Raw genomic sequence first — 24,158 nt, forward strand, 5'->3', positions numbered from 1 at the left:
CATCTTTAATATCCGCCCTAGCAAACCCATCAACTCGAAATTTGCGCCTACGCGACCCCGACCTCGCGATGCGATCGTGATCTGCCAAAACTGGAGTACGCTTGACGTCGCCCGGCATTGTGCCCCTCCAGATGCACCCATATCGATACGCACTGGGCTGGTATTGACGTTGGCGCCCGCTGGCAAAGAAGCGGTGAAGAGGTGCAAACGTAGCCGGCGCCTCAAACAGTAAAGGTACAGCAACTTGCGGGCCGCTCCTGCTTGTCACAATGCAGGTCTCTGTGCCTGAGACACTCGGCTGTGTATCGCACATGTGAATTAATTACCTGGCTCTGATCTTGCTCTTCCGTGCAATGACTATGGAGCCTTCTCCGCTCAACCGCTTTGTTTGTTTTGGACACCTTGCGTCAACTTTTGCGTCAACTTTTTTTTTGAGGCTGAGCTTTACCTTGCTCGGGGTGCATTGGTGGGCCGATCCACTGCGTTCCGGTTGGGTCGAGTTTCTTCGAGCCCGGAGCTAGGATTCAATACCCAGATCTTCGACAAGTCACATGTGCATATGCTCTTCATTGGCTATTGGGCGTCCGCGCATGTACCTGAAGAGCAAGTATTTCGTTAGGAGGCATCCACACATATCCGAACTTTGAAGGTGTCAAAACTGCGCCGTGTTGTTGCGGATGACAATAATTACGACCATTACATAATATGTCAAACTTCATGTACATACATTTGGGTACGCCCAAGTTCTACCGTGAGCTTACGCCCGAATACAGAAGAGATGTAGAGAAGAGACTTCCACCGCCTCCACACCTCCTCCCCGCCGTCTCCCCCACCCACCCTAGACTTTCTTTCTCGAGCTTACTGCACGATCTTCAACATGTCATATGTGCATATACTTCTATTGGCTGTCGGGCGCTCCTCATTGGCCCGCGGACACATACATACGGAGTACATACTTGCAAAGCAGGTTTTTCATTGGTCTAACCACCCAAGTATACCCCAGAGCGGTCTTGCAGCTGCACACCATCTAATCGATTTTCGTAGGTGCAGAATGGCCCGTTATCAAACGACAACATTTCCTTTTGTTGGGTTGTTGACTGCAACGTTGTCGGTCAAACCAGCAGATGCCCAAAGGTCGGTCTGGCCGAGCCGCCGTTGACATGGCTTTGCTTGGTACAGGGTGGAGTACCGGTGGAGCCTAGAAGCGACGAACACACTCAGGGTTTCTGGACGGAAAATCTGGATCACGCGCAACATATCTTCACTTTCTTCAATGGGGTAAACTCAACAGGGGGTCCCCATACTTTTAGATGTCATCATCTTCGGGCCCATTCTTCTTCGAGGTAGCATTACGCAAATGTATGTATGTACAAGAGGTCGGTAGGCTATATGCAAGTGGCCGAAATAGCGGACTTCAAACGTTCAGCTGCTCTCTGTCCCTGAAAGGACAAGTGAGCCGGTTACGATGCAGTTGCGATTGGTCAATGCGGCAGTAAGCAGCTCACGCATTCTCCCCCAGTGTCGGCTCGGCGCCTTCGATGTTGAAGATATCTCTAGGCGAGGCAAGAGCCTCAAGCTTGGCAAGCGGTGCGAGAATGCCTAGACCACGAATAATATCTTCGTGATCAAAGCCCAGACTGTAGAGCATCTGCGCAGCCCACCTGAGCGTATCGCGCCATTCTGCACGCGTGGCCTCAGATAATCCCTTGCCACGTCTTTCCTCGAGCTCCACCTCGTTTTGGACCTTCCGAATGATGGCCCAGATCGTCTGTCGGTTAGGGTGGATTCGCCCCCGTAAGATGAGTGTGGCGCCACTATCCTGGACAATCTCAATGTCTTCTGGTCGATCTTCGTATTCTTTGCTCTTGGTGACGCGATATTGTGGCATTGTGGGTAATCCACCAGGGGCTCTGTAGGGCTCAAAATTCTTGCGTGACTGGTGACACCATATCTCGACGATCTCTTTGCCCTTGGCACTACCGTATCCGTCGAGCACACCGCTTAGTACGCGGTTGAAGTCATCTGTGGAAAGATTGACCGCTTGACGGGATGAGAATGAGAGGAACCGGGCGCAGTACTCTTTCCACTCATCATCTACAGTTGACAGTATGGACAGTGTGCAGTACAGTTCCTCGCGGATGTTGCTGAGTATCATCTGTTCCCATGCAAAGAGCAGTCCAGTGAAGCAGTCCTGAGCACGTATCTTTGCTTCGTGGGGACCATTTGAGGTTCGAAGGAGTTCTGCAGCAAAGCTTGAGATGATGATAGGTCGCGGCCTGAACGTAGATGCCTCTTCCACATACTTCTGCATGCCCCTGATGGTTTCCCAGTTCTGAAGCTTGATCTGAGAGCACAGCAAGGCTATCAAGATTTCTGCCGGCATACGCTGCTGCTGGTGCTTCTCGTTCCAAGTTCCAGCGCTTTTGACCACGTCCAAGACGAGATCGTTCTCTCCAGCCATTGTGCCAAAGCGAACAACGGATGCGGACATCTCGCGATGACTGTGCAACTCGCGACCGATAATGGGACCGTCCAGATCATCAGAAAACAGCAACCAACGGCCCACGTCGTACATCTTCGACTCGGTAACCAGATCCAGCAACCGCGCGAGGAGAGGTACAGGGATCTTATTCTCGAAAGCTGGGAACTCAACCGGCGGAAGATGGCTTGTGAACGGCTCGTCTTGTCGTAGCTGCGGACTATTCCGAAGGATCTCGAAGAACTCCTGTACAGACTTTTGTTTGTTGTCATCTGTATGTTGTTGAAGCATGGACAACGTTGTCAATGCTCCCTGAATGTCACCGTTATTAATGAAAGCACGCATGGCCCGATGCAACATGCTGAGTGGAATAGTGGTTGGCTCAAAAAAGTAGGGTACTTCGGTACTTGACGAAGCAGACGCGTTGGCAGCGCCTACCTCAGTGCCAAACCCTGGAGCCAGCTCAAAGATGCGCAAGAGCAGCTCTGGTCGCTTCTCTGGTACGAAGCCGCCAGACTCAATAAGCCGGGCCATGATGGAATCCCAAGCTGAGGAACCGAGACTTAGGTTGTTTCTGTCTAAGAAGTCCTTCAAGGTCTTGATAGAAGCGACTAGGCTCTCTGGTGTAGCACCACGAGCTCCAACTCCCAGTCGCATATGGTTGACAAGCCCATCGACAAAAGCTGTAACGACTTCGCTGCTTATAGTTCTTCGGGTTCGGGCGCGATCTTCTGCACGTGGCAAAGCATTCCCGCTCATCGGAACCAAGTTCCACGGACTTGTTGGTGCTGGTGTTTTCTGTTGCTCTGCTTCCATGATCTCCCTCCAGCTGATAAGCGCCCAGCTGTGGTCCCCTTGCTTGGCTGCCATTTTCTCCAGGATATAAGCACCATCGAGTGTCCAGCCCCCGTGTAAACATGACCACAAGCAAAGCTCTAGCCAAAGCTCCGGAGCCACCTCTGTGACCTGAACCTTGTAACGGGACCCAGGTATCTCATGACCAAGGAAGTAGTGGGCATTTGCGCGATTCGTGGCAGTTTTGACGGAAGCTTCGTGAGCATTCCAGGTGGCGTCAGACAGGGCTGTCAAGATCTTGGACGAAAGCATGTGAAGGGTCGGAGGTTGTTGGAGTGCATCCTTGTCCAGAGGATTTCGATATGTGTAGACTGAGTCAGGCATGAAACCCAGATGGTGCAGGTAGGCAATCATCTCCAAGACACGCGGCATGATAGTCTCCTGGCCGCCACGGTCTTGTTCCGCAGCTGTCAATATCATGTGCCCTAGGCTCCTCCACAATTGTCCAAGGGCTCGCTTGACGGGAACATGCGGATATCGGATCGACTCTGGAGCGGATGTTGCATCGTCTAGGGTACGCTGCAGCTTGCGATTCGGAAAGGTTCGTTGGAGGCGCATAGGACCTTCAGTCAGTTCTTTGATAGATCGGTGCTCTTCAACTTGCAAGACAGCGTTTGCATACTGCTCGAGGTGTTCATTAAGGTCATCCGAGCGTTTCCCATCCTCCGTGAGCTTCCTGACCATCCAGATGACCGTTGGCCATTTCCCCGCCTCCAAGCCAAGGTAGCTCAGAACGTCCACAGAGGCATCCTGGGCCTTGTTGATGAAAAGGGCGAGGTCGAGTGACGTTATAGGCTTCTCCGGGTCCTCATTGGTCTCTTGCCGCAAGTAGTTCGGAAGGAATGGCTCGATGGCAGCAAGCCATGTGTTGACATCATCACGGACCTCTCGAGGTGGGTAGGGTATGCATGAGTGGATGCGTTCCTTGGGCTTGGGTGGATATACTGGGACAATCACATCTTCTCCATCCTGTGTCGAAAGCTGGGTTTGTGACTGAGCGTCTGCGGGGCAGCGTTTCCCAGATGTGAAGGTGCGCTTGGAGCGTCTACCGAGGGCGGGAACGAGGAAGGCGGCGACGGAACAGGGGGCAGCGATTCCACGAGGGTTCGGACGGAAAGCCTGTGAGAGGGCGCTGCGAAAACATGTATGCGCAGCGCTCATTGAGGGGTGGCGGGCGAGGGGTGAGGGTGAATGCTCGTGCCAGCGGCATGTCTTGACTTTTTCTGACTGGGATCATGACGAACTGCACTCTCCAGATCCGAGACGCGCTAAAGTGACGGACAGGGATCAGCGCCCGAGCTCCAGGCTGCCTGCCACTAGCGCCCCCCCGGTGACCTCACGCGTCGACCCGCGCAAACATTTCGCGACATTTCCAGCAGTTGAACCAAGACTGGACACATTGACCGTCGCAGCCTAAGACGTTCGCATATATAAGCGACTACTTTCGCGCGTGTTCGCAAATTATTGCAGCTCAACCTCTACCAACCACACAGCACACTGACATACCGCGACTATGGGTGTCTATCGCGTCGGTAAGTACTGAATGAACCCAAGTCCTATGCAGCCAACCATCTAGCTATTTCATGAAAAATATACGGTTCTACGCCAATCAGGACGACACTAACCATACACCAGAGGTTTCCCCTAACAACCGCGCCGGCTGTCAAGTCAAGGAATGCAAAGACGCTGGCTCAAAGATCACCAAGGGCCAGTTCCGCTTTGCAGTTCAGGTCACCATCCATGAGCATGTCAGCTGGCAATACCGCCATTGGTAAGGATTTATGTGGTCTCTGTTAAAATATTTGCTGATGTGCCCAGGGGATGCGTTACCCCCAAGCAAATGGAGAACCTGATCGAGGTATCTGGAGGCGACACTGACATGGTCGACGGCTACGACGAGTTGCCTGCAGAGTTCCAGGAGTCGGTCAAGTTCGCGCTAGAGAACGGCCACATCCCAGATGCAGACTGCACTCATGTAAGTATCTTGACACCATCTCAACGAACTACTCAGACTCAGCTTTACTGACATCATCAGCCTGAGGATGTTGAATATAACCGACCAGGCGCTAAGAAGCCTCGAGCGAAGAAAGCCAAGAAGGCTGACGACGAGGACGGCGATGAAGCGGACGAGAAACCTAAGAAGAAGCCCGCAGCCAAGGGCAAGAAGAACGCCGTCAAAGACGAAGACGAGGAGGACGCGCCTGCGCCAGCCCCGAAGAAGCGCGGTCCCAAAGCCAAGAAGGTGAAGGATGAAGAGGAGGAGGATGCGCCAGCTCCCGCCCCGAAGAAGCGTGGTCGGCCAGCCAAGAAAGAGGTCGCTGAGGAAGAAGACGGCGGCGAGGAAGAGGCAGCTCCTCCGGCCAAGAAGGCTCGTGCCAGCGGCAGGACCAAGACCGCTCCCAAGTACAACGACAGCGAGGATGAGGCCCCTGCCCCCAAGAAGGCTCGCGGCAAGAAGGCTGCGCCCAAGCAAGAGCCGGTAGACGAAGATGAGGATATGATTGAGGATGCCCCGGCACCCAAGAAGGCCCGGGGCAAGAAGGCCGCAGCCGCCAAGGTCGAGCCTGAGGCCGGCAGCGACGTCGAGGAGGAAGCTCCCGCGCCTAAGAAAGTCCCCCAGAAGAGGTACGTTTCATCGAACGAGACACCAGTATGTTCATGACTAATTGTGTATAGGGGCCGCAAGAAGGCTGTCGCAGCCGACGAGTAAATTCCTCTCGCACGAAGAGCAGCACGCGTTACCGAACAATCTTGTCAGTCCGTATCGAGGCGTTAGCGGGGTGTCACGGGGGAGTATTGTTGAAACAGTAGAGATACCCAGGAGAGCGTCGTGTTTATGAGGAAGGAAAAGTTCCAGCAGGCCGTTTCGTTGGGTTGGCATCACAATGGTTGTTCTTTCTTTCCTCACGTTGTCGGTGTCTGTTTCTTTGCTGTATTTCTATACTGAATTGAGGTCCGTACATGACCTGTTACTTATCCAGTTTTCATCTCGCTCGTGTGTCGTGTGTATGTATCGTACAATGTGTTTTCCCTTCCACATGTGTTCCATTCCATTACCACATCATCCCGTTCCCTCGCCACTTCAACGTACCCGTCTTGAGTCGACTCAACTCCGGAGTCAACTTCGATCACGCCCTCAGCTTCTCCATCTCCTCATCCTTCATCCTCGCCCAATCCACCATGACCCTCCCATCCTCACACTCAATCGTCGGAAACAAGTCTTTGAAGCCGGCGCCATTCCTAGCACGCTCCGTTATGTATGTATGCACTACATCCTGGCCGTTGCACGACTCAGAGTGGATTGGACAACGGGCGGTGAAGATTGCGTTCTCGGTATCGGCACCACGACCGACATCGACACCGGTGTTGTTGCCTTCCGTCTGCTCGTCAGGTGAGAGGAACGAGAAGATAGGCCGAGGTGTTGAAGATGGGTTCGCGGCGTTGTAGGCTTCGTTTAGAGCTTTTGAAGCGGCGCGTGGTCGACCGGTGTTTAGCGGTTTCTTCTCGGCCTGGACGATGTAGCTGGGAGACGGGACGGGGTCGATGAACGCTGGAAAAGAGGACGTATCTGGTGCATGGGCGAGTGGAAAAGTGAATGCGGGTGTGGTGTCGCGCTGCTGACCGGAGCCGCCACGTAAACCGACGGGTGCCTGTCCGATGGGAGTCTGCGCCCTCGATGACTGAAGACTGCTCGCAGGATGTCCACCACCCTCCTGTCTAGCAGGAGCATTCAACTCATATCCCGTATCACCCGTCTCATAATCCCTCTGCGCCAACCCCCTCAAATACACCGCACTCTCCTTGGTCTGATAATTCGCCCCGCGAAACGGACTATTCTCTCTAGTCTGAGCCCTGGACTCACGAATCACATCCGGATGACCCAGACCATGAAGATACAAACCACTTCCACCACCCTCATCAGGCGAAATATCCCGTGGACTGCAACTCCGAAACCTACTCGGTGTGTGCGAGCGTGACGAGAGTCGAGATGGCGAAGGAGTAGGCCGACGTGAAACAGTTTCTACGAAGGCGGAAATGTCTGAGGGATCCATCCAGCCTTGTGACACGGAGAGGTTGGCTACCATATCTTCTTCTTGCCATTGTGGAGCGTGATGAGGCGCACTTCCACTTACAGCTTCGGCAACATCTGCGAGGGGGCTCAATGATCGCCGGATCCCTTCTGCGGCTAGTAGCTGGTTCAAACGTGAGGTGCTCGCTATGGGTCGGAGTGAGGTAAGGCCATGACCACTGCGGACGCTGAGACCATGCTGGTGTGTTGGCGATACGGGGCGTGAGACGAAGGGTGTGTTGTCTACGGAGGCGTTGCGGGAGCCGGGTGCGGAGTAGGCGAGGTAGTGGCCGCGGTCGTGCGGTGTGTAGCTTGTTGCTGGGAATAAGCTTTGTGAAGAGTCGCTAGTGGTGGGAGGAGCTTCGACGGTGCCGATGCGTGGGACGTTAGTTGAAGAGGATGAGGTACGGTGAGATGGTGTTGGTCGAGAGCGAGAGTTGGGTCGTGAGCCGAGGTTTGAAGATACTTGCGAGGGTACTAGCAGTGTCGTGAAGGACGGGACACCTGAAGGGACCTGACTGGGTAAAGGATCCCGCGCGCTTGCCTTGGGAGTCGCAGCAGCGTCAATGTCCTTTGCGCCGCCTTTTACAGTCTCAGTCTCGACCTTGCTTTCCTTATTCTTCTTCTCTCCAGCTTTCTCCTCTTCCAGCGCCTTCTTCGTCTCTTGCTTCTTGATCTCCTCCTGCTCCTTCTGCCATTCCCACTGGTGGACACAAGACCTCTGCAAAGCAGCAACAGTGCTTTCAAGAACCAGACCCGGTTCCTTGGAATCGTAGATTGGTGCTTGATCTGTAACGACTCCTACGATGTTGATGCCCTTCTTGGTTGAGAAGGGCACTGGCTCGATCGGGTTACCGACAGGATAGGCGTAGATGAAGTGGCCTCGGTAGTGGTACGCGACGCCTGTTTCGAGCGTGTGATCGCCCTTTAGTCCGGAGATGAAGACGCGCTGTTTGGTAGCTTTAATTCGGGCTGCGCGCTCTGGGATTCGATCAGTATAGAGATCGTATGTTGTACGCGGGTCATCCCAGGGTTGGTGACTACTTCAGGAAGTAGCGATCGCTACATCATACTCGCCCGACGGAACTTGGGAACTTACCATTCGCGATAGTCTTTGCATTTCCTCTCCCCGCCATCGTTGCGCCTGCTCAAACGGGTAATCGTGTGCGTTGGCGGTGGGTTGTTACGTGATGTCACAACAGCGTCGCGACAATCGCAGATGTAGATTAGAAAAGCAGCGACAGCACCAAGTCACGGAAGTAGCGCAGGGATTTCGCGAGATTATTCCTTTATGACCATCAGGCAGTTTGGTGGTTATTGCAAGTGACTTCCGATCCACGTACCCCACAGCAAACGACAAGGGAGCTAAGACCATGCGGGAAGACCTTGTGTATGAGGTGGTGAAAGTGAAAGGGGACATTTCGATGAGATTGGTACAGGTATAGGAGGACGAGACATCTTGCGGTAACGATAGTAAAGAGTGTTGCGGACAAGGGTCAATACAGTGCCTGCCAGGTACCAAAACAGGCAGGCGCAGAAATTGAAGGGGAAGGAACAGTAAACAATGAACAGCATGCGTAAACATGATCTCGAAAAAGTCTTCAACGCACGACCACGATGGAGGACATACGCGTATCATTGCAGGTATCACGTGGATATGCCAGGGGCCAATTGGTTCTAGGCACGGGATAGCCTTTGCAGACGAGTACAATAAACAAAGTCTACACAGATCTCAACATGGAAGTCTGAACATAAAATCATGATTCAAGTAAATGGATATCAGATTGATTAAGACACACTATTAATTTCCTCCTATTTCTTCAAAGGGTATCACACTCTATCGGGTAGCAGAGGTACCGTCAGAGCCATCGGCAGCGGCACCGAGACCCTCCTCATCACCGGGCTCGGTGTAAGTGCCAGACTTCTTGGTAGCACCACGTGTGCGCTCGTCGAGGATGTTGCTCTTGTCGATGGCGTCCTTCTCGTCACGCTCTGTATAATGTTAGAACTTTGTTGTAGGAACTGATGCATCTGAAGTACATACCCAACTGAGCGTCGGAGTCACCACCGTTGGTGTACTCGGTCGCCTCAACAGGCGCCTCGTCGTTCTGAACGGGAATCTCGGTCTGGCCGGTACGGGACTTGTAGTCGTTGTCCATGGCGTTGCCGTTGGGGATCTCGCTGGAGCTCATGATGATGGTGGTGTTGATGTTGTTGGTTTGAGTAGTGGATGTAGTGGTGGAGGTGTTACAGACGAGGGAAGTTGATTGAGATGTGATGAAGTGTTGATGTAGAAGAAAGCAGATGGGATTACCTCCTTATGTAGACGATGTGAACAGAGATGCTACGTCATGGTATCGACCATGTCCCCTCAAGCCTCTGATGCAACATGGTGTTCGAAACAATAGGGAGGCAGGGCCGCGATCTAGATCCCATACCGCGATCACAGTTATGACCGCATAGTCCAGAATGCCATACTGCCCTCCACAAAGCGCCACACCAGCATGGGATTGATGTGCACTGGAAAGGGGATAGGCATATGGCGATCCGGGAAGCGGGTCCCTTCCTAGAGGCAGGAGCTGATTGCGCTTGTCGGAGGTATGCGATGCAATGACTAGCAGACGTGAGAGTCGACGCGTCATACTGCGGTGGTGGTGCTGCAGGCCAATGCAACGAATGCAATGCAGCCCTTCACAATTCCTTCTTTTTCTACATGACTGACAGTGCGCCAGTGTTTCTACGATGCGATTGATGCTATGCGAAGCTACGCGGACGTCAATATTATCTGTCAGAACGTTCCCTAGACTGCGTCATGCCTCCACAAAGCTACGGGGACTGGACACCCGTCATGCAAGGGACAGCACAATAGCCCATAAACCCAGAGCTAAGATCGCACCTGCAGCCGAAAGAGGGTGACAGTCGACGTCAACACGAGCGTAGCGTCAGGGGAGTGTGGAGCCTCTTGTCTGAGCTACAGATTGGCGAGATCGATCGTGCATGAGATATCGGTTTCTGTGTAATGTCGATGACGATGGGGGCTGGAAGTTTGTTTTGAGATGGCTGGTCGACGTTAGGTGGGAGCATTGACGCGAAACGCGACATCGCGACGTCACGACATCACGTTGGCCCGGAAGCGACTTAGCTTGCGTTAGGGGTAGGGATACGAGCAATTGAGCGACCGCATCATCGCATTTGAGATGCACACGCATTCTGTTTTAGCGATAACTAGGGCGCTGATACTCGTGCATGCGCAGTCATATTCTAGGTAGGTCTGGGGTGAATATGCGCAGAACCCCAGCCAATTGCAGGATAATTCATCTTCACAAATAGGACGTAGCATTTCCAAGGCGTTCCATTGCAGTCCACAGAGAGTACAATTTTCAAAGCGTAACCATGAGTTTGTCCCTATCCAAATAATACATAGCAGAATAACTACGCCAAAGATGCACAACGTTTCTCAGATAATACAGCGACGATCATTCTACGCACTGGCGCCGGCATCGACCGCAGTTCCGCTCTCGCTCGTGTCCTTCTTCGCCTCCTCGGTCTTCTTCGCGGCAGCCATTTGCCATGCTGGAATAGCAGCGCGTCCCGGCGAGGGCCTACCATACGCAGGGAGCGGCTTCTCGGTGGCAGGGTTAGGAGTGGGCGCGGGCGTTGCGCTACCATTTGTCTGGGTCTCGGTAGCGCTCGTGCCGTTGGTCTGCTCACTGGGCGCAGGAGTAGAGGACGGCTGGGGTGTCGATGCCGAAGCAGCGGGTGTGCCGTTTGTGTTGGGTGTCTGCGACTGCGACTGCGCTTGTCCGTAGTAGCCTGAGGTGCTCTGTGGGCGTGGTGGTGCCGGAGAGCTCATCCTGTTGCCAATCAACGTCTTCAGGCTCTTCAGCTCAGTTGACAGCTCCTGCAGCCTCTTGTCGGTGGACTCCTTCTGTGAGTCCAATGCCTTCGGTATCAAGTCCCTCAAGCCGCGGACGTCATCCTCGATACGTCTGTTGTCGTCTCCCTGTCTCTTCGACGACTCCTTGAGGCTCGTCAGGACACTCTCCACCTCACCAAGCGCGTCATCCAGTCTTGTTGTCCGTGCCTCTTCCGATGCCTTGAGAGCGGTTGTGTCGGTGTTGAGTTGCTCGAGGAGATCGAACGCGCGCTTGAAGGACTCGTCGACTGAAGCCTTGTCTTGCTCCAGCTGGGGCTGCGTAGGTGGTTGTATCAGGGGTAGGACATATCGTTTCGCTGTGAAGTAGAGGCCGTATCCTACACCGCCCATGACCGTCGCCATGATGAAGTAGTCGCGCCAGTCGCGTTTCGGCGGTCTGTATCTGTCAGCATCGGGACCGGATGTAGATAATCTCTATACTTACTCCGGGGGCGGCGGAGGCGGTTGCCAGTATTGTTGGGGCGGATAGCTCCCATACGGGGCTGCCGGTGGTGGTCTGTACGCATTGCTGGCTACTGCGGATGTCTGGGTTGGAGGCGATGAAGCATAACTGGGGTCTTCGGCTGCACGCGCGAGAGAGACATCGACTTCTTCTTGCGTGAGGTTCTTGGATTGGAGAAAGGCGATGCGCTTCTCAAGGGGCGCGCTGGCAACGGACGGGTCCTGGAGGACTGGCGGCTGTTAGTGTCGTCGCGTAGAGCGTGGTGTGCGTGGACCTACAAGACACCGCCGACTGTATTATATCCTCGCGGACCATGTTGGCTACACGATACGCAATGCCAGTAGCACGCGCAGGTTGAAGTTGGTGATGGAACTGGAGAGTCGCGAAATGACGATCCGAAAGCTGGAGGCGGGTATGCCTCGGCTCCTTTAGATCGGCGGTCGGTTCCGCCTCGTCTCACGTGGCACGCCGACCGCAACTCTTTGCCAACTTCGACTCTGCGATGCGAGACGTCCCAACTCCAGATTATGACTTTCCATGGCAGCATGCCCTGGTCTATGGTTATAAATACGGGCGATGCTGGTCATCTACACTACATCGGCAGTATGTCCACGGGAGAACGGTCAGCCTCCACCGACAAACACGGTACTGCGATGACGCATCAGACGCTGTGGCCAAATCAGCAGAGTCTGTACACTAACTTATGCCACTGCTCCATATTTCGATCACTATATTATTCCTTACTTCTTCTCCTTGGAAACTTGGATTACTTCGCCCGCCGCGGAGCATCTGCAATACTTGGACTCAGCAGGTAGGGCAGAACAAACATAGTGTCAGTGAAAAAAGAGCGTGGATACATGGTGCTCATCCCATATTCTGTCAATACCTCGACGTAATGTGCCCTGAAGGACATGGCAGACAGCACGAGAAAAAGAGCAGATTATCACGCAAGCTACTGAGAACCATGGTTGCGATACACTCAAGCCAAGGCTGACATTTGACATGCGACAGCATGCAAGCTACCCGAGCTTCAGAATATCGTTACATACTTTGGGAGTGTGTACTTCGATTTTCGGTATTTTCAATCGTCGCACTGTGTCAACGCGAGTTCTTTGTAGTTTTGCCAGCTTTCATGATCACCGTTTGGTCATGTCTATCAATCGCTTTGTACTCGGATGGCCCACATAAGGCGACTGCTCTGTGCCCGGCCAGTTAGAATACTGCACGCTTCCTCATATGTACACCCGCTCATTGGTTGTTCAGGGGCACTATGAGCGCGCGGTATTTGGTCGGTTCGAGAGTGAAGGTGTGTACTGTGCGGAGCTCAGACTTTCTTGCGGTGTAATCACGACCTTCACCTCATTGTGAATGCAGTCCAAGACAAACGAAGATTTCCGCCTCTCCACCAATCTCACACTGCTCAATTTCTCGTTCTACCTCCTTGAAACTCTCGCATGTCTATAGCGATTGCAGCCACCGTCTAACTCAGCGACACCATGGACCGAACGAACATTATCGACGACAATGAAGTCGCGCGCGCCATGAATTTGGCTACGCCGAGGAAAGGCAAAGGAAAGGGTAAGAAAAAAGCTCCTGAATCCCACGCGAGCAGTCCTCCAAAGCAGAAGAGTACTGCGAGGGCAAGGGCAAAAAGTGCGACCCCAGCTACACCTTCCACCCCGACGCGGGCTTCCGGGGCTAGGTTCTATGAGGCGAACGGCTTGAAGATTCCATTGTACAACAAAGACGGCTTGGGCAACAAAAAGAGGCCATACGCTCGCTTATCCAAGGGTCTGCTCAAGTACAGCGTAGACGACTTGCTTGACATTGTTGAGCAGTATGCAGGCGCGGAGAAGAGGCAAGAGCTGAAGGACGAGGGACTAGCGAAATCAAGGCTGGCGAACTGGATCGAAGAGAAGGAGACACTTGCTCTTGGACGCAATCCGAAGTCGACATTATCTAGTAGGTTCCTTTCCCATTGTATTTGATGCGCGCGGGTATACTGACAGTCTAAGTCGCAGATGAAGAAGAAGAAGCCGATAATGCTGATGACGCCTTTTCCTCCCCCGCGCCTGCCACCCCGATATCTTCCAGTGTGAGAACACCAATACAGGCCAATACACCCTCTACACCCGTCAAGAAAAAACATGACTCGCCAATTACGATCAAAGACAGTAGTACCTCCCGTCAATCTAGTCACCGGAAGAGGAGCGCACCTGATGAGCCACCGGACGGCCGGCCACACGCGAAGCTTCAGAAGCGTGACGCACTAACAAACACGGCTGCTACAAATACCGGACATTCGGCTGAGGATGAGTTCACAGGCACCCTAGTCGACTACAACATACCAACGCTTTCGCAAACGGAAAGGCAAACATCGGTATATAACGCCAAAGGGTCCCGCCAAGATGCTTTCATGCAGGCCACTGGCATGAATCCTTTGGATCCCGACCGCTCTTCGATAATCATTCGCGGACGTAATGAGGATCGCGTGCTCACAGCGACATCTGGCCAAGGTTATCGCAAGGGCGAGACGTACTTCCATGAGACCACAAGTAAGTAACAGCTTTTCTTCGGATACTCCTGATGCAATGCGGGTTGTTTCATTCGCTGCACACTTCCTTACAGTCATCTGAATACCCCCTGGGGCGGTCCAAACATAGATTATCTCGGCTGTTCACTCCGCTTGCCCATACAGCACACCTCGCTAACACGCTACCTAGTACCACATCGCGCTATCAAGTCCCACCAATCTCCTCCCGTCCCATACCTAAAAGAAGGAGAGCACGGACGTAAAGGTGACTTTCAAGCCGATAACGACCGGCGCACGGGCCTGGGTCATCAGTTTGAACCGGACGACCATCTCAAGTGGTTGGAGTTCAAGAAGTTCTACAGCACAATTTACGAGCAGTTTCCACACTATCCGAAGCCGAACCAGGGGATAACAATCGACCTTGAGACCAAGGATACATGGGATGCATGGCAAGTTTGGTACGATGAGTTTACGCACAAGTATCCCGGGTATGCCGTCAATCACTTGTGGCCTTGTGGCTGCGAGAAGGCGAGAGACGAGGATGAGAGTGAGGAGGAGTAGTGGTGAAAGACATCTCCATTGGCATACGACAAGCATGTCCTACGATCGCTGTGTGGGAGCTTGCGGCATGCCAAGGATGTATAAGTCGCGCATGGTAACGATGTAGACTTTCATTGTACCTAGGTATGCTTACAAACTTTACCTCGATGACTCGAAACGCTAGTCACCCGACGCTCATATCTTGTAAATGCCTCACCATGCTAAACCCTATTAAAGGTAAGTGTGCGCAAGTATATGGTACAAGACTCCTGGTATCCTACTTAAAGTGTCTAGGCTCGAGGTTTCTTACATTACTCGCTTACCTCTCCCGCAGCGCCTCACCAATCGACAAAGGGAAAACTGAACAGGTCTGCAGACTACATCAAGTCAAAAGCGTGCAAAGTAAGTGACACAACGTCAACGTAGACTGCAGGGTGTTCAGCTTTTTCCTAGGTTCCAAACATGCCGCCAGTGCAATCACTCAAGCGCACTTCGGCAGAAGCCAGAAGAGACAGCGGCGCGGGCTTGATGACCCCATCGAAAACACCATCATCACCCGACAAGTCTACAATGCGCCTGAAGCTCGAAATACCTCAACGAGACATCTCCAAAGAGGAAGAACGCAAGCTCAAGATCCGAAAAGCCGCTGCAAAACGCTGGATACCCAATCTTCAAAGGCCTCCGCCTCAGCTAAAAGAGATCAACGCCGCCTACAACAATAAGCTTATGAGGCATTACACCGACGGAACTGCAGCACCGTCAGACAACATCATCAGACCGCCTATCAACAGGTCCGCCCGTGTCGACGCTTTACTGGCAACGCTCCCACTTCAACCCGAACAAAAGCTGCCAAAGTCACTCAGTCAAATACAAGCCGAGCACCGCGAACAAGTCCGAATTGCCGCACTTTTGGAGCCAAACAGGAAAATCACAGAAGGCGCGGACGCCAAAGAACTAGCGAAGGAAGCTTTTTCATCGAATGGACAACCTCGAGCCCGCAAAAGTCTCAAGCGCAAGTGGACGGTTGTTTCGGATCTGAAAGTCGAGGAGATCCAGAAGTAACTTCAAGGCAAAGACATCAACTTTGCCTGATTGGAAGAAGGCGAAGACGGGGCAATTCACGGAGTCCACTGGGCAGGATAAATTGTGATGAGTCAGGGTGCGGTGGTGGGCTCCGAGGCCAGCATATTACGACATTGGGTTGGGGACTGCGGCATATGTTTTGAGGAGTACAGCGTTTGGGCTCACTGACTGCGACGATAGCGGTTGGGAAGCATTGCAATTGTTTTAAGGGTTTGGCTGATTGGCGGTGTTGGGGTAGAAAAATGTAGACTAGTCAAGGCAACTATGGTACTTGATTACACAAAAGGGTGTACTTTGACATTTGTGACCAGTGATAAAATCGGCGTATGGCAGATAGGTGCAGTATCTATGCGACACAACTATGGTACCAGATATTGTTGTACGTGAAAGTCCACTTCGAAATTCTCGGCCAGTAATGTAGGATGTATATGGCAAGAAATGTAATATCTCAGCAATGCAACTATGGTACTGCTATAACTGGATCCGCTTACCATGTACGTACTTTGGTTTTCATGTACGCTCAAATACTTTATACCAAGCTAGTGATATAGATAAATTATGTCCATGTCGACTTCCAAAGACCATACCATCACACCAAACCTCTACATCAGAATTCCGCAAAGAAAGTTGAATCCCAACTAACCCATCCAACACCAACACAAACCCGTAAAATCAAGCATCATGAAGCATTTCCTCTCGCCCGACCGCATGGTCGCAAATTCGCCTCCTCAAACGAGCGAGGAAGCATCACCACCCACCACACCATCAGCCGCGAAGCCCAAACCCAAATGCCGGCTAATCATCCACCCCCCCAAAACACCATCACCAAAGAAGCCCAAGCGAGGATGCCACCTCACCATCCACCCACCCACGCAAAACCATGCCAAAACCCAACACCTCCCCACACCCCAATCACTCCCACAGATGCCGCCAAACACCAGCGCCGCGCAGAAGAAGAAGAAGAAGCCCTTCTTCCAACATTTCAGAACGCGAGCACAATTACGCACACCCATCAATAAAACGTACTATTTCCCCACCGCGCAGAAAGCCAGAAATAACATACGCAACAATAACTTTCTGGATTCAGTGGCACTAGGTGTTACGCCTCTGATCCACAAGTGTGAAGACATGGGCGATCTGGGACTCAGTGGCGTGGAGATGGGGGATGAGGAGAGGGGCGAGAGGGGCGAACTGGAGTTTGGGACTGGGTTGGAGGCGGAGATGGAAGAGGATGATGAGAAGAGGGGGAAGATGGCTTGGTTGAAGGAGAAGTTGTGGGGGAAGGGGACTTGGGCTGTTTGTAGTGGGAGGGAGGAAGAGGAGGAGATGGAGCGTGAGCTTATGTGTTTGGCGAGAGCGGCGGTGCCGCTGATGGGTGCGCACGATGAGGATGAGATGGAGGTTGTCGGTGGGCCTTCGATGAAGAGGGAGTGCCCAAATATGGGTGACCATATGGGTGGCTTCTCGGAGGCTGATGTTCGATGGTTAAACGGCTTGGGGGCGTGAGGGCTCGTGAGATTTGATGGAGAGCACCTTCAGGCTATGGCATGACTACGGAATACGGGTATACGGTTGTGCGCGATAGTGTCTACGTTTTCATATTCTTTCTTCTAGTAATCGTAAAATCCCTTTCCACTCTTCTTTCCCAGCCACCCTGCATCCACCATCTTCTTGAGCAGCACTGCGGGCCTGTACTTGGAATCCCCCGTGTCGTGGTACAAGACCTGCATGATCGCCAGGCAAGTGTCGATGCCGATGAAGTCCGCTAGTTGCAGTGGGCCCATAGGTACATTCGTTCCATTCTTCATGATGCTGTCAATGTCCTCCTTGGCGCCTACACCCGTCTCAAGGCAGATGACAGCCTCGTTGATGTACGGCATGAGGATGCGGTTTGCAAGGAAACCGGGGCTGTCGGCGGACTTGGACGGAATCTTTCCCATCTTCTCGCAAAACGCGATTGCGGTTTCGACGGTAGCTTGCGAGGTCTGAAGACCGGTGATGATCTCAACGCCCTTCTGGATGGGTACTGGGTTCATAAAGTGTGTGCTGATGACGCGTGATGAAGCCGAGAGATCTGTTGGGTCGGTGGTAGTGCTCGCCGCAATCTTGGTGATCGATATGGACGAGGTGTTGGTAGCTAGGATAGCGTGTGACGGGCAGATTTGCGCGAGTTGCGAAAAGATCTTGTGCTTTAAGTCCGGAATCTCTGGTACGGCCTCGATAACGAAGTCGACGTCTGATAGATCGTCCATCGATGTGCTGGACGTCAATCGCTCTCTTGCTGCGGCGGCGTCGTCTTTCGAGATTCTGCCCTTTCCAACATCCTTCTCGAGGAGCTTGTCCGCAAACTTCAGGCCTTTGTCGATTGATGCTTGGGAGTTGTCAATCAACCGGACCGGTACTGAGGCCCTCTGTGCTGCTACAAGAGCTATTCCGAGGCCCTGAACATGTTAGATTGACAGCTGTAGGGTTGGTGCATCGATGCATACCATCTGGCCTGCTCCAATAACACCCAGCTTCTTGACCTCAGCGGCAGCACCGACAGAGGGAGTTGAGCTGAAGGCACGGCATTGCTGCCGTACAGCGCATCGGGCGACTTGTTTTGAGGCCACGGAGAACATCGTGTGTATTGAATCGAAGGATTGCACGGATTGTGAAAGATGCGTGATCAACATGTGATGAAGAACGACATTTCCCCAGGCCGATGAGAACCGCGGCGGGCTAGCCGAGGCATGACGTTGACTGGCGGCGGGAAGGCGCGAGGATCTGCCCTGTCTTGGCGGATTTGCGCGGTTTGTCCCGCTTGTGGCACTTTACGCGTCGACGCGTCTTTTGGGCCATCGCGACACCGGCGGGCATTCTGAGCATCAACCACGACAATGGCTCAGACAACGCTGGACGATTGGGCGCAGGACACCGTTAACCCGGAAGTTCGCGCTCACGTCTCTAGTCTAATATCTGCTGTACGTATCTCCTTCCACTGACACAATGGCTACTGACATACAATCAGCTCGGTGGTATTGGCGATGACGGCACGTATGCACTCGGACACGACGCCCTGCTCTGCCTCAAGGACCTACGGAAATGGCTGAAGTTCGCCGACGGGCAGTACAATCGACGCGATGTAGCACGATGCATGGCCGAAGCAAACCTCGTAAAGGGCGACTTGCTTGAGATACTGGCCAAGATATCACCAACTGTCATGGAAAGCGCCTGGAAGCACAAGATTGCGGTTGCGACATGTGAGGAAGCATTTCCTAGGTACCGAGACTGTACTGACACTTGCAGTGGAACTTCTCGTGCCTTTGACATGGCCCAACGAAATCGACCCCACCGAAGCGACCGTAAACCACCACCGACATGGGCCTTATATCGGGCTCGCCCAAATTGGCTACAAACGTGCTATTCTGCAATTTGACCGAGACAGAACCCTGCAGACTGCAGTCAAGATCGCGCTCCCTTCCATGGCCGTGCCCCTCCGTGAACGCACACCACGAGACGAGGGTATCATCCGGATTGCACTATACTTCATACGCAACATCGCCATGCTCGCGCCCCCGAACAATGCACACATGGACACCGACGAAGCTGAAGTCTCCCGATCTGCAACGATTGATACTTTCCACGAGCAGGATATATTCCAAGTTCTTCTGAGTATAGCATCAAGCATCGGGGAGGATTTTGTTACCCAAGACGTCGTAATCCTCGAAATCCTGTTCTTCTTGCTCAAGGGCATCGATGCTGAGAAGCTGTTCATGGAAGACAAGAAGCTTAACACTAAAAACACGGACGAGCTCAAGGGCTTGATCCAGAAGGAAAAGGCCATGCTTGCAGGTTACGCTCGCAACGCTCCAACCCGGCATAACCGATTCGGAACGATGATTTGGATGAAGAGGGACGACGAGAAAGTTACAACTATATCTGGGCAAGATGTGCTAGGAAAGGCGCAGGCTAGCATGCAGAAGATGGACGATACAAAGAAGTGGAATAAACCCCGGCGTCCCGGAAAGAAGCAAGCCGGCGATGAAGAGAGGGAGGAGTTCGATCTCCCAGTACCACTGACCTCTTCTGCGCGGAAACATATCAAAGCATTCGTCGAGGAGTTCCTCGACTCGTCCTTTAACCCTCTATTTCTGCATCTCCGGAAAGCTATCGAGCGGGAAACGGAGCGTGTGGAAACACGACACTCCAGGCAGTTCTTCTACCTCGTATCGTGGTTCCTACGAGCAGAGTGCGCACGGCGGCGGACGATGAAGGAGAGGGCCGCAGACCCGAAGAGTCCTGAAGTTCTATCCGCTGAAGATGAGAGCTACGGACTAGTAGCCGAAGTCATGAATCAGGAGACCTTCATTCTACTCAACCGCTTCATGCAGAAGAGTCAAGATGAGAAGGCATGGCGAGACCTCAACGCCGGGCTGAAGTGCTTCACCCAAATTTTGCTTACCGTGCATGAGATGTCCGAGTCAGGTCTTGAGGAAGACCAAGAGATTGCCGAGAACATTCAGAACCGTATCTTCTACGAAGAGTCAACACACGACAGGATAGTCATGATCCTAAGGTCATACAAAGATCAAGGCTTTGGCTACCTTGATGCAGTCACAGAGCTTTCCCATGTCTTTTTGCGGATGCTCGAGCGCTATGCAAAGCAGAACGTTGACATGCAAATCCGATCGAAAAGACGAGCCCGAAAGATCAAGAAGAAGAAAGCGGAAAAGCAGGGCGAAGACGGAGAGGAAGAGGGTAACGCTTCTGAGACTGAAGACCTCCAACAAGCCCAAAAGACGGTTTCTGAACGCAAGTTCGATTTCATGAAATTCTCGGCAAAGTTCGTGAACCAAAGTAGCGTTAGCACGTTCGTTGCCTTTGCCAAGTACTTCAGCGACCTCGATACCGAACAGCTGAAGCGTGCGCATCGCTTCTTTCACCGTGTCGCTTTCAAGATGGAGCTTGGTGTCTTGCTGTGCAGGGTGGACATCCTGGCGCTTTTCAACAAGATGATGAAAGGTCCAGGTGGTCTTGATCCAGAGTCGCCAGCTTACAGAGAGTGGGATGATTTTGTCAAACACTTCTTCAGGCAGGTTGTAAAGAGGGTACAAGAGAGGCCAGAGCTGGTAGTCGAGATGCTGTTTGACAAGATCCCTGCAACCATCTTCTTCCTTGAGCACGGATATGATCGCGAGATACACACTCGAGCGCCACGAGCTCCAGCAGAGCTTGAGGTCAAACCTGGAATGGAGCTACCTGATCAGATTGGTGTCGCTGTTGGTGTTCTTGTCAATCAGTCAAAGTCGGATGCTCTCCGCTGGGTACGCGATGTGCTTACATCGGCAGCTGAAGAGCGCAAGGCGTGGGAAGAGGCAGCTGAAGCACAAAAGGCGTTGGTGGGTAACGTAGAGGAGCGTCCAGAAGACGAGGCACCTGAGAATCCAGACACTGAAACCTCGAAGCCGCCGTCGATCTGTAAGTATGCCTCTCACTGTGAGGAAGTCTGCTAACCGAGTCTAGTCATCAAGCACGATACCGAAGAACGTCGCGTCGCTATGTTCAAAGACAACAAATTACGACTACTCATGAACCTGGTCGGCTTCGAGAGGTTAGGAGAACACCACGATCCGGACGCTTCATGGATTATACCTGCATCACTTACTTCAACGCAATTGCAAGAAGCCATAGATCTCATTCGCAAGTATGAATTCGATCCCCCAACATATGAGGACGGCAAGGCGCCAGAAGACTTGCTTCGTAGCAAGGCTGCAGCAGCTCGACGCTCCACTCGTCGGGCCGAGTTTGACGATGACTCTGATGGCATAGACCGTGACGAGGAAGAGGACCACGGAGAATACGCAAAGGGTGGTCCCACTGAGAGAGATGCAGACGCCCCTCGCAAGACGCTGAAGCGACGACGCCGAAGGAATAGTGCCGTGGAGCTTGACGACGAAGAGAAGGACCGCAGAGCCGAAGCACGTCGCAAGAAGGAAATCGAGAAGCAAGCCAAAGCATTGAGCACCATGTACGTGCATGACTCAGACGACGAGGACTGGGACGCCGAGAAGGATGCCGCCTTCTTCGCGCGAGAACAGGCGATCCGCGAGGAAAACATGAAAGTCTTCAAGAAGTCACTTGTACTTGGAACTGTGGAGCCAGTCGCATCTAAGAAGCGCAAAGCCGATGCACCGGCGAAGAAGAGCAAGAGGAGAAAGAGTCCACCGAAACGGAAAGCGCCATTCGCCGATAGTGACGACGATATGGAAGATGCAGAGAGCAGCCAAGCTCCTTCTGTGGTTGATGGCAATGAGGACGAAGATGAGGACGAGGAAGAAACTACAGATACTCCGCTTTCATCGCAGAAGGCTGGGGCAACAGCAGCACTTAGTGACGCGGATACGCCTAGGAAACCAGCGGACAAAACTCCAACGGAGGGTATAGATGCCGCAATGGCAGACGCAGACTCGGATGACGACGAAGATGATGCACCAGTAGCGCGGAGGCCAGCGGCGGCGCGCAACATGAGGGCTGGCTTTATCGTTGACAGTGACTCGGAGTAAAGAGTACAGGTAACGACATCTTCAGTGTTATTTGAAGGCAATGATTGCATAGCATAGCGTGAGGTCTTAGGTTTGTGCCTTCCAGCGTTTGAATACCCATTATCTTATTTTCTCAATGTCGTCTTATATCTTGTTCATGTCGTGGTATGAGTGAGGTGCAGGATGACTTCAGGTTGGCCTAAACAGTGGATGCAAACCCAGATGCGGATGTCGGTTGACTAGGGACGCGTGGAGAGTGTCAAGCATATTGGCGGCTTTACGCCAAGAGCCCACACGATTGCAGTTTGGGGGCGTTTGCAGTTGCTCCTTCCTGTCGTTTGGTCACGACTGCATCTTTTCGTTCCATGACGTTGTTCTTGATCCGAGGTGGCTGCTTCGTGCCTTCCTTGTTTACCTCCTCAAGGACAACATCATCCACAACAACAACAACATTCCGCGGGTAAGTCCTTCTCCCCAACAAACGCTGCACACCACGCTACAGCCATGCTAACGTATTCAGATCGACACAGATTCGAGCAGATTCGCGCGCGGTGGGAGACGGCTCAGCCAAGTGAAGACGGAGCAGAGGCGATGGTGGGCTGGAGAGAAAAGTCGACAACCCACCTCCCGGTGGGTGGCGAGCCTCAGGAAAACAGCAGCAGCAAATTCCGGAGGAAGCTCAGCTATGGCTTCGCTTTCATATCAAATCCCCTCTCGCAGCGAAGGACGACCCCGGGACGTCATCAAGTGAATGTGCCGTCGTTGGCTGTTACTCAACCATCTGCAACCGACATTACTACAAAAAATATTGTATCCGAAGCTGCGCTTTCACCAATGCGTGTTTCTGCGCCATCCAACCACTCCAACGATGCGACCGAAGAGTCCGCAACAGTTCCGTTCAGCAAGACTTTACCCAAAAGCGCAGATACCGATACCACACCGCAGCCACTGCCTCGATCGCGTACGCTGAGCTTCATCCCGCTCCCTGTTAGGGTAGAGCCTCAGTCGTTCGCCGCAGACGTAGAAGGCGCAGTCAAGTCCCATTCTCTCGCGGTAATGCCTCAATCAGAGCCAGACTCGGTACCTTCGAAGATTCCTACTCCCAGTCCGCCATCCCTAGAGCGCCGTCGCTCTAGTCCACGTCAACACGTTCAACAACACGTCTCGTACCGCGCTTCTCAACAGATCAAACACATCGCGACTGCCCACGCGTTGGCAGCCGCCAACAATGGCTCTCCGGTGAAGCATTCCTATCAGTTGCGCTCACGTACGACACCCAATCTCGTCAAAACAGCCAACGGGCCACAGTCGGCGCGATATATGGCTCCCAGGCGGCCAGGACCTAAGATGTCTGTGGTATCACCAGTAGCTCAAAGGCCGCTTCTGCAAGAGAACATACCGACGGAAAGACGTATATCACACAGGCGGTCGCAGATACAAGAGAGGACGCTGAAGAGGGAATCACTTGCAGTGCCCGGTACACTGAACAGTAGAAGGTCGTTTGGTCCGGGACTACAATATTCACAGAGCAGGGAACCTAGCTTCGCGACTCCACCCACAGTAAGGAAGAGGATGAGCTCACAGCTTGCACAGCAGACGCCAGTGACAGTAAAGCGGATACAGTCGGAGGAACAAAAATATACACCAGCAGCATCACCCCCGATATCGAACTCTGCAGCCGCCCCGCCTCACAACA

At 52.9% G+C, this 24,158-nt stretch overlaps 9 protein-coding genes across 9 annotated transcripts; 4 read left to right on the top strand and 5 right to left on the bottom strand.

Annotated features, from left to right (window-relative positions):
• Positions 1-1,501: 1,501 nt before the first annotated feature.
• Positions 1,502-4,495, bottom strand: J4E93_000844 (uncharacterized protein; the record flags this gene model as incomplete). Its single annotated transcript, XM_049338801.1, has 1 exon — positions 1,502-4,495. The coding sequence occupies one exon, from the start codon at positions 4,493-4,495 to the stop codon at positions 1,502-1,504; it is 2,994 nt and encodes a 997-aa protein (XP_049204686.1).
• A 352-nt stretch (positions 4,496-4,847) lies between these two features.
• Positions 4,848-6,044, top strand: J4E93_000845 (uncharacterized protein; the record flags this gene model as incomplete). Its single annotated transcript, XM_049338802.1, has 5 exons — positions 4,848-4,866; positions 4,970-5,105; positions 5,153-5,309; positions 5,370-5,959; positions 6,011-6,044. 5 exons carry the CDS (start codon positions 4,848-4,850, stop codon positions 6,042-6,044), a joined length of 936 nt encoding a protein of 311 aa, XP_049204687.1.
• Positions 6,045-6,462: 418 nt separating this feature from the next.
• On the bottom strand, positions 6,463-8,539 carry J4E93_000846 (uncharacterized protein; the record flags this gene model as incomplete). The annotated part of the gene is made up of 2 exons (XM_049338803.1): positions 6,463-8,384; positions 8,503-8,539. The coding sequence occupies 2 exons, from the start codon at positions 8,537-8,539 to the stop codon at positions 6,463-6,465; spliced, it is 1,959 nt and encodes a 652-aa protein (XP_049204688.1).
• Positions 8,540-9,240: 701 nt separating this feature from the next.
• On the bottom strand, positions 9,241-9,595 carry J4E93_000847 (uncharacterized protein; the record flags this gene model as incomplete). Its single annotated transcript, XM_049338804.1, has 2 exons — positions 9,241-9,395; positions 9,448-9,595. 2 exons carry the CDS (start codon positions 9,593-9,595, stop codon positions 9,241-9,243), a joined length of 303 nt encoding a protein of 100 aa, XP_049204689.1.
• A 1,289-nt stretch (positions 9,596-10,884) lies between these two features.
• Positions 10,885-12,097, bottom strand: J4E93_000848 (uncharacterized protein; the record flags this gene model as incomplete). The annotated part of the gene is made up of 3 exons (XM_049338805.1): positions 10,885-11,716; positions 11,765-12,011; positions 12,061-12,097. 3 exons carry the CDS (start codon positions 12,095-12,097, stop codon positions 10,885-10,887), a joined length of 1,116 nt encoding a protein of 371 aa, XP_049204690.1.
• A 1,181-nt stretch (positions 12,098-13,278) lies between these two features.
• J4E93_000849 (uncharacterized protein) lies at positions 13,279-15,917 on the top strand (the record flags this gene model as incomplete). Its single annotated transcript, XM_049338806.1, has 5 exons — positions 13,279-13,744; positions 13,798-14,337; positions 14,506-14,803; positions 15,224-15,257; positions 15,309-15,917. The coding sequence occupies 5 exons, from the start codon at positions 13,279-13,281 to the stop codon at positions 15,915-15,917; spliced, it is 1,947 nt and encodes a 648-aa protein (XP_049204691.1).
• A 945-nt stretch (positions 15,918-16,862) lies between these two features.
• On the top strand, positions 16,863-17,444 carry J4E93_000850 (uncharacterized protein; the record flags this gene model as incomplete). Its single annotated transcript, XM_049338807.1, has 1 exon — positions 16,863-17,444. One exon carries the CDS (start codon positions 16,863-16,865, stop codon positions 17,442-17,444), a length of 582 nt encoding a protein of 193 aa, XP_049204692.1.
• Positions 17,445-17,548: 104 nt separating this feature from the next.
• J4E93_000851 (uncharacterized protein) lies at positions 17,549-18,559 on the bottom strand (the record flags this gene model as incomplete). Its single annotated transcript, XM_049338808.1, has 2 exons — positions 17,549-18,379; positions 18,428-18,559. The coding sequence occupies 2 exons, from the start codon at positions 18,557-18,559 to the stop codon at positions 17,549-17,551; spliced, it is 963 nt and encodes a 320-aa protein (XP_049204693.1).
• A 258-nt stretch (positions 18,560-18,817) lies between these two features.
• TOF1 (Topoisomerase 1-associated factor 1) lies at positions 18,818-22,483 on the top strand (the record flags this gene model as incomplete). The annotated part of the gene is made up of 4 exons (XM_049338809.1): positions 18,818-18,901; positions 18,949-19,180; positions 19,227-21,398; positions 21,444-22,483. 4 exons carry the CDS (start codon positions 18,818-18,820, stop codon positions 22,481-22,483), a joined length of 3,528 nt encoding a protein of 1,175 aa, XP_049204694.1.
• Positions 22,484-24,158: the final 1,675 nt, after the last annotated feature.

Source organism: Alternaria ventricosa (assembly GCF_023758065.1).
Source record: "Alternaria ventricosa strain BMP 2768 chromosome Unknown scaffold_1, whole genome shotgun sequence".
NCBI classification, from domain to species: Eukaryota; Fungi; Ascomycota; class Dothideomycetes; order Pleosporales; family Pleosporaceae; genus Alternaria; species Alternaria ventricosa.